Source organism: Fragaria vesca, linkage group LG2 (assembly GCF_000184155.1).
Source record: "Fragaria vesca subsp. vesca linkage group LG2, FraVesHawaii_1.0, whole genome shotgun sequence".
Classification (NCBI taxonomy): Eukaryota; Viridiplantae; Streptophyta; class Magnoliopsida; order Rosales; family Rosaceae; genus Fragaria; species Fragaria vesca.
Window position 1 is genome coordinate 32105532 of NC_020492.1, and position 10819 is coordinate 32116350.

General features: G+C 43.6%; 2 protein-coding genes and 1 non-coding gene across 3 annotated transcripts; 2 read left to right on the forward strand and 1 right to left on the reverse strand.

Annotated features, from left to right (window-relative positions):
• Positions 1–349: 349 nt before the first annotated feature.
• On the reverse strand, positions 350–3918 carry LOC101306204 (protein ACCUMULATION AND REPLICATION OF CHLOROPLASTS 6, chloroplastic-like). Its single transcript, XM_004291770.1, has 6 exons — positions 3403–3918; positions 3064–3288; positions 2718–2978; positions 1650–2613; positions 1105–1229; positions 350–818 (listed from the first exon to the last, which is right to left on the reverse strand). The coding sequence occupies exons 1-6, from the start codon at positions 3886–3888 to the stop codon at positions 528–530; spliced, it is 2352 nt and encodes a 783-aa protein (XP_004291818.1). The 5' UTR covers positions 3889–3918; the 3' UTR covers positions 350–527.
• Positions 3919–4060: 142 nt separating this feature from the next.
• Positions 4061–4133, forward strand: TRNAE-CUC. The gene has a single exon. It is a non-coding gene; the product is annotated as a tRNA-Glu (tRNA).
• Positions 4134–5568: 1435 nt separating this feature from the next.
• LOC101302139 (probable LRR receptor-like serine/threonine-protein kinase At4g36180-like) lies at positions 5569–9087 on the forward strand. The gene has a single exon (XM_004293144.1). It carries the CDS (start codon positions 5569–5571, stop codon positions 8974–8976), a length of 3408 nt encoding a protein of 1135 aa, XP_004293192.1. The 3' UTR covers positions 8977–9087.
• Positions 9088–10819: the final 1732 nt, after the last annotated feature.

Consider the following 10819-nt stretch of genomic DNA (forward strand, 5'->3'; position numbering starts at 1 on the left):
TACTGATTGTAAACGAAGCGGCAATCTATAATCTTACTATGATTATTTGATACCTCTTCCTTCCAATGTTTGATGTATCTATGCTGCTCGATTGGACATGCACTAGTGAACTCCATAGTCCATATAGATGCAAAGAGATACAACCGTATCTAATTATTGTCTAGAAAGGTGCCTTACCTTTTAAAAGGATAATAACAAAGAAAATGAGAGAAAATTGCTACTATATTTTGATTGATATTCATATTTTACTGGTAATTCTTATGTTCTTCGTTTTTTTATCTCACTCGTATTTTCTTTTAACATTAATTTACAAAGAGAAAAGAGGGAGAGGGGGATGAAAGGATGGAGTGAATATATAATTAGATATATATATATTTATTTATTACACCTTATTTATTTATATATATTCATGCTAATGATAACATCTCAAAGTTTTGACAAATTACACCTTATATATATATATAAACATGTTCAAAGACAAGAGGAGACCATTTACATTAAAGCATTATTAAATCTTACATCATTGTTCATGATTGGAGGACAGCTCCTTCAGTGATTTTCCATCCTGAGCTTGAACAAGACATCTCATATCTTGTAGTGTATGTTCTGCTATTCGAGGCATCATGCTCTGGATGGAGCACATCAGTTAATTGGGCTAGTTCTTCAAGAGTTGCTTCCACCACAGCACGCTGCCCATCTAGCGACACTGTCACACTGTCAATACTCAAGTTCAAAAGGGTGTAATCATAGGACCAATTAAGCTGTGCAATTTCATTTGCACGATCTGTCCAGATCTTCAACATCTCACCATCCAAGACCTGCCAGATTTTGCAACGTCAGGACAAGCATAAAGACATTGAAACATTTCTTTGCTCTTTGCTGACTAAATGGAGGGTCATTAGATGTAATTAACACAGCAAATTAAATCAACAATTGCAGGTATCCACATCCTCGACAGATTCAGACTTTGATGTGCATATATAAAACTACATAGTGATGCAGCAAATCACTGATGTTTATATGACATCAAAAGAATTTTTCTGATGAGGCCTTAAATGATTCAAAGATATGGTATTTCACGCACCAAAACTAAGGAATTCTCACCTCTGACAATTTATCCACGGAATGCCCAGGTCCAAAAGCCTGAGATTTTATGTTCTGCCATTTCCGAACTAGACCTTCAGCAATTTGTGCGTCCATTTTGGGTAATTCCACTGCAGACTTAACATCTACAGTTATACAGTAGTTTCTAGAGTGAGCTTCTTCTTCATATAAATTGGCATATAAACACCATATGGATGTAAAATGTCGTAAACAACAAAACAACAAACGTCTTTTATCATGACAGAATTAGGAGATAAGGATCTGGGTGCATCAGCTGTGAAACTGTATGCTTATGGTGTGAAATAGACTCGGATAAAATCAGAAATCAGCCCTTACTGCTAGCTAGTGGCTATCAAAAGATTCATATGGATGCTTGTTTTTATCAGTTTGCTGAAATAGCATGTTTCATTAACTATAATACTATATAGAAGTAGAAAGAGTAAAGAGACCAAAAGTATTTATGTTCCAAACATTAACAGGTGAAACCGTGATAGGAAGGCTGCGTTACTGCATAGTTATGCAATAAGACATGGTTATAATCGTACCTGAACTTGTGACCTCAGATGTAGTCACTGAAGCAAGTTCTTTGCGTATACTGGAAGAGCTACTCCTGCCAGGTAAATACTTCAATCCAGCAAAAGTCATCAGTCCAATTACCACACCAGCACACATAATCTTCAGACTTGCATCTTTGATTTGCTCAGTAATTGATTCTTCTTTAAGTGTATCAACAGAACCATCTCTTCCGGAAACCTCAGCGACACGGATAGAATCATCTTCATAGGATTCTTCCACAGGGTCTCCACTGTCTTCAGGAAGAAGAGAATAATTCATCTCATGATCTTCTTGAGGTGTCATATTCTTATATCTTTGACCCAGAGGAAACACCTTCCGCAGGGCCTGAATTGCACTGGTCTTGACACTATCAAGAACTGCAGTAGCTTCAGCACCAATCCTTACTATCGCTGCTGCTGCAGCTAAGGGGGAGCCATTAGTTCCGTCCAGCCTTTCTAAGTATCTCAAGACTGTAGGATCATCATAATAATCACCAAGGCTGAACTCAATATCTTTGGTGTCTTTAAATCTGGGGAATACCACCTCCATTAACCATGTCTCCAATAGCTTGCAAAGTCCGGGAAGATCATTGTCATCGTCATCCTTAGCGTTCTCCAACACAAAATCGACTACAGATGGATTTCTATATGGTGAGTCATCACTGTCTAGGCCCAACCATGAGCGACACTCATCAAGATCCCCAAGAAGAAGTGAACAGAGTCCCCTCTCCAAAGCAAAGTCTATCTCACTATTTTCAATGGTTATATAGGTATTAACAGAGTGGCCTATAGCTGATACCTTATTCTGCTGAAGTTCCCAGAACAGGTTATCAGCATCCTGAATGTGATTAGGTTTTTTACCAACAAAGGCTTGAGCAACAAGTGCAAGCGCCACTCCATAAACTTCATAACTCTCGGCCGGGATGTTTTTTGGTGTTGATACGTATAACTCCACCTTTCAACAATAACAAAAAAGATAGAAACCACCACAAAGATAGGGAAAAAAATTAGACTACAATATAGATCATTGGAAGCAACAAACAGAGACACCGAGGCTACCTGCTCAGCAGCAGTCATACGTAAGAAGACCTCGTTCAGGAAACTGTCACGCGTGAATCCCCCGGCAAGGGCAACTGCTCCGCCTCCTCCAACAGACCACAATATGTTGCGGACACCACGCAGGCCCTCTTCCCTCTTTGATTGGTACTCTTCGTCAAGTGGCAAACCTAGTAGCTCCAAAATGCAACGTGGGGTGATCTCTTCTAGCGTCTCGTCAATTTGTGCTTGAAGATCAGGTGCAAGGCTACTTGCACCTTCCTCCTACATTTCGTAACATCAGTGTTAATCACCTTCAATTAAACTTACTTAACATCAACACGCATAGAAACGAGAACTCGGCATTTACCTGCAAGAGCTTCAAAGCCCTCTCGAGCACCTCACATCCCTGAATAAAATCCGGCGGGGACAATGCCATTGCGTCCCTCGACATGTCAACATAAGCAAGAGCCATCACCAAAACCACATCCTGCTTGAACGATTTCGGCAGCCTCTCTCGCAGCAAGCTCTCCCCAATCCGAAGCACCAGCTCCGTCTTTCCAGCTTCTTGCAGCACACACAGCGCTCCAGGTACCTGCAAATTAGCCCACCTAATCATCTCAATTCCTCAACGATTTTCTGCATTATGCGTATGAAATCTCAAACCGAAACAGAATCGAGAGAGAATTAATTTCCGTAATTAAATTACCTTATCCCAGGGAACGTCGGTGAGAATAGTTCCGTCTTCGTCATCAGCGAGGGAGCGATTGTACTCTCGTCTGGAGGAAGGATCGGCTAGGGTTTCGCAGGCGGCCTGGAGAATCTGTCTCCGGCTGACAAGAGCGTCTTGGGAGAAGCCGTACTGAGGCCGCTTGGAAGCCCTAGCCTCGTAGGCTCTGCGAATGCCGTCGGCGAGGAAATGGGACTGGGTGCCGAGGAGCTGGTAGAAGTCGAGGGGGACGGAGACGTAGCGCTCCGGGGGAGGAGGAGCGAGCGGAGGAGGAGGAGCGAGAGTGGCGGTGGAGGAGTGGTGGTGGTCGGAGGAGGAGGAGTCGCCGAGGAATTGGAAGTCGGAGAGGAGACGGTCGGCCCATTTGCTGGCGGAGAAGAGAGTGGGCTTGAGGCGTTGGGGTTTTCTAGGGGCGGAGAGTCTTGGAGAGAAGAAGGCAATGCCAAAGTGGGTCAAGGTCTCCATTTGCTCACTTGGAAGAGTGTGACTCCGCTTAAACCCTCTGAGCACTGAGCTGCTCCTCTCTGGGTTTCACACTATCATTACCCTCCTTTTTGTTTTTAACGTATACTATAACCTATAGTTTGTATCTATTTTTCTACTTCTAATACTTTTTCTTTCATAATTTTAACAATAATCCGTTGTAGTCTAGTTGGTCAGGATATTCGGCTCTCACCCGAAAGACCCGGGTTCAAGTCCCGGCAACGGAATTCTTTTTCAATTCACTTTTTTTAGACACATGAATTGGGCTGAGAGGGCTCGGTATTGATGCTCGGCCCAATTAATTTCAGATGTTTCCAATTTCTGTTATTAACAAAAGGCCCATCTAATCCTGTAAACGGACTAGATCAACCTAAATTCGGGCTATAAATGTCCATAAATGTAGGTGTATGACAGAAATGAGAAATCAATATGTCATGAATGACTCATATTTCCGGCATTTCTTCATTAATAGGATCAACATCTCTCATTTTTCCAGCATGTCTTCATCAATAAGGCCATCAAAGTTTCAGTTCTAAAAAAAATAAAGTTTCATTGGAATTTCATACCAATCTGCTAAAAAATACAAATATGTAAGAATAAGAGAAATGAGGTAGCAGATTGCATTTTTGTCCCCTACTCATTGGATAAGCAAACTCAAACTTGCCATCTTGCGGCATAATAAGTGGGGATTAAAGCCTTTTGACCTGGTTAAGTTTCTGCTGCTTAAAAATATGGATTCCTTCTATTGTCAATTCTACTTTGTAATTCCCATCTTAGGTGCATGTTGCTTTTGTTTTATAAGCCTAGTGGTTGGCCTGCTCTTTTTTGCTCCTTGTTGACCATTGAGTTCTACATAGTTGTTTTATGATTTGGATCTAGCCCTTGTTTATCTACACGCTTCCATTTACAGCAAGAAAATAACCCCTTAATCATGTATCTTATTCAGAAAATTCTATGATATATTAACACATCAAATTTAGGCTCGTTACCTTTAACATTAGATCAGTTTTGTACAATCATAGACGAACTAATTCATAATTATGTTAAACACAATAATACTTTTATCCTGAATCATTCGGATTCTTGTATATATTAGTAAACGTCAGAATTTGACCACATGTAGTCATTTCTTTACATTTCAAGTAAGTAAACGTGTCTAAAAGTTAACGATGGGTAACATTATTTTATCCTGAATCATTCTGATTCTTGTATATATCAGTAAATGTCAGAATTTGATCACATGCAGTCAATAGTCATTTTTTCAAAGTAAGTAGACGTGTCTTTAAGTTAGCTATGGGCAACATTATGCATGATTTTATTTTTCTCCCTCCAATGGGCCATTTCTAAGAAGAAGAGGTATAAGCGCCGAAAGATAGTGACCATCTCTTCTCATTATCACAGGCACAAACCCCAGTCACACTGCAACGTCCTTTCTCCCTTTCCATCAAAACATGCACAAAAACAAGAAAGAGATATTTAAATACACAATTTTTGGGGAAGAGGGAAGCCAAAACCAAAGCTTTTAAGCAGAGAGGAACAGAACCCACTTACTCGGGTCGCCCACCAACGGCGTCGTTTCTCCGGCCCCCCCCCCCCCCCCCGAACCTATACCTCTGTTTCCACCAAACCCCATTCTCAGTCTCCTCACAATTCATTTCTCTAATGGCAACGGCTAGTTTCTTCTATGGTCTGATCATCCCAATGCTCTACTTCTCCGCCGCATTTACCGCCGCGCAACTCTCCGAGATCCAAGCCTTAACCTCCTTCAAGCTCAACCTCCACGACCCTCTCGGCGCCCTCACCGGCTGGGACTCCTCCACGCCCTCCGCCCCATGCGACTGGCGCGGCGTCGTCTGCTTCAACAACCGAGTCCGCGAGCTCACCCTCCCTCGCCTCCACCTCGCCGGCCGACTCTCCGACCAACTCGCCGCCCTCCGTGACCTCCGGAAGCTCAACCTCCACACCAACAACTTCAACGGCTCCATCCCTCCCTCTCTCTCCCAATGCGTGTTGCTACGCGCCGTCTACCTCCACGTCAACTCACTCTCCGGCGACCTCCCGCCGGCGATTCTCAACCTCACCAACCTCCAAATCCTCGCCCTTTCTCACAACTCCCTCTCCGGAAAAATCTCCGGCGAAATTCCGGCGAGCCTCCGGTACCTTGATCTCTCGTATAATGCATTCACCGGTGACATTCCGGTCAACTTCTCCGCCGACTCGCGGCTCCAGTTCATCAATTTCTCCTTCAACCAGTTCACCGGCGGCGTTCCGGCGACCATCGGCCGGCTCCAGACGCTTCAGTATCTCTGGCTGGACTCGAACAGGTTAACCGGTACGATCCCTTCTGCTATCTCCAACTGCTCCTCCCTCGTACATTTCAGCGCCGACGACAACGCGCTCCGAGGTCTAATTCCGGCCACTATCGGCGCCATTCCGAACCTTCAGGTGGTTTCTTTAGCTCGAAACAGCTTATCAGGCTCAGTCCCCACAGCTTTATTATGCAATGGGAATGATGACTCTTCTTCTTCTTCACTGAGGATAGTAGATCTAGGGTTCAATGCGCTCACGGGAATTGTGCCGCCGCAAAATGCAAGGTGTTCAAGTATCTTGGAGGTTCTGGTTCTTAAAAGCAATCGCATTCGCGGCGCGTTTCCGAGCTGGTTGAGCAATGTGACTAGGTTGAGGGTTTTCGATGTTTCTGGAAACTTGTTTTCGGGTGGATTGCCTCCTGAAATCGGCAATCTTTTCCGGTTGGAGGAGTTTCGGGTCGGTAATAATTCCCTCATTGGTGAAATTCCTGATCAGATTGCGAAATGCAGCTTGTTAAAGGCTCTTGATCTTGAAGGCAACCGCTTTAGGGGTCAGTTTCCGTTGTTTTTGGGAGGGATGAAGAGCTTGAAGGTGTTGTCTTTGGGTGGGAATTTGATCTCGGGTACCATCCCGTCGAGTTTGGGATCACTTTCGGGGCTGGAGTCGTTGAATCTGAGCGGTAACAATCTGACAGGGGAAGTTCCGGTTGAGGTCATGCAGCTAGGCAACTTGACTAGCTTGAACTTGAGTAATAACAAGTTTTCGGGTGAGGTTCTTGGGAATGTAGGAGCATTGAGGAGCTTGCAGGTTCTGAATGTGAGTAATTGTGGACTTTCGGGTAGAGTCCCTGCGAGTATTGGAGGTTTGATGAGGCTTGCTACGCTGGATTTGAGTAAACAAAAGCTTTCTGGTGAGTTGCCTACTGAGGTTTTTGGGCTGCCAAATTTACAAGCGGTTGCTTTGCAAGAGAATCAGTTATCAGGGGAGGTTCCTCAAGGTTTTAGTAGCTTGACTGGTTTAGTCTACCTAAATCTCTCCTCCAATGCCTTTACTGGTGTTATTCCATCCACTTATGGATATCTACGGTCACTGACTGTTCTATCTTTGTCAAAGAATCGCATTTCCGGTGTGATCCCACCAGAGCTTGGAGATAGTTTGAGCCTTCAAGTACTTGAGCTTAGTTCTAATCAATTGGAGGGCACGATTCCTGGTGATATCTCTCGGCTGTCTAGTTTGGAAGAGCTGGATGTAGGTCATAATAAACTGACAGGTGAAATACCAGAGGAAATTTCCAAATGCTCTGCTCTGACTTCATTATTGTTAGAGGGTAATCAACTTTCAGGTCCAATACCGAACTCCTTGCCTTTGTTATCGAACCTTGTGGTGTTGGATCTTTCCTACAACCAGTTGAGTGGAGCAATCCCGGCAAATATTTCACTCATTCCTCACTTGAAGTCATTAAATTTGTCTAACAACAACCTATCTGGTAAGATTCCAGAGCCATTGGGTTCTAAATTCAGTGGTTCTGCCTTCGCGATGAACCCGAGTTTATGTGGGAAACCATTGGACAGAGAATGTGGAGATGCAAAGAGGAGAAGGAGAAACAGGTTGATTTTATTGATTGCGGTGGCTGCTGGTGGAGCTTTGCTTCTGTTATTGTGTTGTTGTGGCTATGTTTACAGCCTCTACCGGTGGCGTAAGAAGCTTAGAGAAATGGTAACTGGGGAGAAGAAGCGCCCCAGTCCAGGTCGTGCAAGCTCAGGCGGAGAGAGATCTGGTCGCGGAAGTGGAGACAATGGAGGTCCAAAACTCGTTATGTTCAATAACAAGATTACATTTGCAGAGGCACTAGAAGCAACAAGACAATTTGATGAGGAAAATGTGTTGAGCAGGGGAAAGTATGGACTGGTGTTCAAGGCTTCTTTCCAAGATGGAATGGTGCTCTCAATTCGACGCCTTCATGCTTCTTCTCTTGGCGTGCTCGATGAAGAGGCTTTCCACAAAGAAGCCGAAGCTCTTGGCAAGGTGAAGCATCGAAATTTAACAGTTCTGCGAGGCTACTATGCAGGCCCTGATGTGAGGCTACTTGTATACGACTACATGCCTAATGGAAACTTGGCCACTCTGCTCCAAGAGGCTTCTCACCAAGATGGTCATGTACTAAATTGGCCAATGCGGCATCTCATTGCACTCGGCATTGCTAGAGGAATTGCTTTCCTGCACTCAGTCTCAATGGTTCATGGTGATGTGAAGCCGCAAAATGTTCTCTTCGACGCTGATTTTGAAGCCCACTTATCGGAATTTGGATTAGACCGGTTAACCATAATCTCACCAAAACCCTCATCCTCATCATCCACCATAGTTGGTACATTAGGCTATGTGTCACCCGAAGCAACACTAACCGGGCAAGCAACAAGAGAAGCCGATGTGTACAGTTTTGGAATTGTCCTGTTGGAGATACTAACCGGAAAGAAGCCTGTGATGTTCACCGAAGAAGAAGACATTGTGAAATGGGTGAAGAAGCAATTACAAAGAGGCCAAATCACCGAGCTGCTAGAGCCCGGACTACTTGAGCTAGACCCAGAGTCATCAGAATCAGAAGAGTTCTTACTAGGAATAAAAGTCGGACTCCTCTGCACCGCACCCGATCCACTTGACAGACCATCCATGGCTGACATTGTGTTCATGCTTGAAGGTTGCCGCGTCGGACCTGACATACCGTCGTCGGCCGATCCAACTTCATTGCCTTCACCGGCCTGAAATTTTTTGTTGTGTATTGTTTTTCTATCAAGAAAAACGTCATCATTGATCATTGTTCTAGTAGGTGTATTCAAACATTGTGATTAAATGATTAACTACCGATTCCACTTTCTTCTATCGGCTTCCTGCTTTTGCTCAACCACATTATATTAACCTGACGGCGCCGGAGGACCACTCAATCTCCACGGTTACCTTCAGCAAAGACTTTCCGGTATTTGTGTAAGAACCAAAAAGGGACCCTCCGAACAGAGTCTTTCTGTTCTTTAATACTAATTTCCCGCCAAATAAGTGGTACATAATCCGTGCCACGTGGCGGGGACGGAGGGAAGTGGAGAAAGTAGCCGTTAATCCGGCAGAGGCGCCCTTACCGGAGATGGGGTCCTTTTATTTTTATCGGGAAAGTGTTGACCGTCACGTGGTCACTGACCGGACCTAAAAGCCAAGGCCACTTTAAACGTGAAGCAATAATACGAACCAGCTGGGGCCCAGTATATCAGAGTGGCTGAGGGTAGGGGGGGGGGGGGGGGGGACGGAAATTTTTTTTTTGTTGAGTTGGTGATTTGAGTTGAATAGGACAAGAAGTGAAGCAGAGCATCCCACATTCATTTCTGGGTCACGAAGATGGAACCCGAACAGTATCAACTATGCACGACATGTCGTTCTCAGCTTCACTCCGGCGGCCCTACGGTTGTGGCGTCTGATTCGGACATGGCATTCAGTTGGGGGCTGACAGTTGGTTGTCATGGTAGCTCACGAGTAATTACACACAGCACACAAGATGTGACAATCTTACTGCCATAATAAAACCTGAAACTCCCGTCCATAAAAACTTCTACCATGTTCCGGATTATATGATGCTTTGAGTTTTCTGAAGTTACAGCTTCTCTAGAACTGAATTCACACTCTGGAACATCATATACTCTCAAAGACTGTGCTTTTCACCAGCTGATCGATTACAGAGTCCAGATTTAGATGAGAGCCATGTCAGACCCAGCATACATGCTCAACTCAATTAGAAAGGATCACTAACCATCACAATGACGAAAGGGAAAATTTTAAGAACGGTACATGAGTTTTGGACGACTGAGAATTAAGATGATTTATGTTACCGAACAATCACAACGATGCCTGGCTTTCGGAACCTGACCCAATTTGTATACAAACAGTCAACTACTCTGTTATGAGATATGCCATTATGAGAATTTTGAAGGGTAAAACTGTATTTCTAGATCATAACCTTATCCTCAACTATAATCTTATCTCATACTAAAGCCCACTTGTGGTCAGATGCAGTCAAAACCCTTTTCCTCTCTTTATCTTCGAGTATCTCTTTGTCTTCTCCTTCAGTCGAAGATAGGGATAACATATAATCTTTTCAGAAGGTAAATAGGGAAAGAGATCTATACCTCAAAGATTTTATTCTCTAATCTAAGTTTTTCGAAAGCATGATAACTTTCTGGAGGTATTTTAGGATTGATGGGGATCCACCTGATTATGCAGGTATGAAAAACGTGTTCATAAAGATCTGCTTTTCTTTTTCTCCATTTAGTCATTGTTGTCCACAAACTCTATCTTTGTTTAACTGAGTCAATGATAATGATCTAGGGTTTGGGGCTACTGTTCATATTCAATTAATTTCTTCTTATCGCTATCTTATTTTCTTAAAGAAAAGTTAGATAAACAGCAATTTGATAATAGGGAGACTGGTTGGGAAGTAAACTGAAAGTTTTTTTTTATGGTTTCAATCTGGGAATATTTTGATTATATATGGTTTCTAGTTTGGTGGGAAGTAAATGAGTTGTTGTTACGTTTCCACCCAAAATTGTTAGGTGAAGTACACCCA

Bases quoted from the DNA above. Each gene is read 5' to 3' on its own strand.
- LOC101302139 (XM_004293144.1), top strand. From the start codon at position 5,569: ATGGCAACGGCTAGTTTCTTCTATGGTCTGATCATCCCAATGCTCTAC.
- LOC101306204 (XM_004291770.1), bottom strand. From the start codon at position 3,888: ATGGAGACCTTGACCCACTTTGGCATTGCCTTCTTCTCTCCAAGACTC. The intron at 2,614-2,717 runs GTAGCCTCGGTG...TATTGTTGAAAG, and splicing joins GTATGACTGCTGCTGAGCAG to GTGGAGTTATACGTATCAAC. The intron at 1,230-1,649 runs GTACGATTATAA...GTATAACTGTAG, and splicing joins ATCTGAGGTCACAAGTTCAG to ATGTTAAGTCTGCAGTGGAA.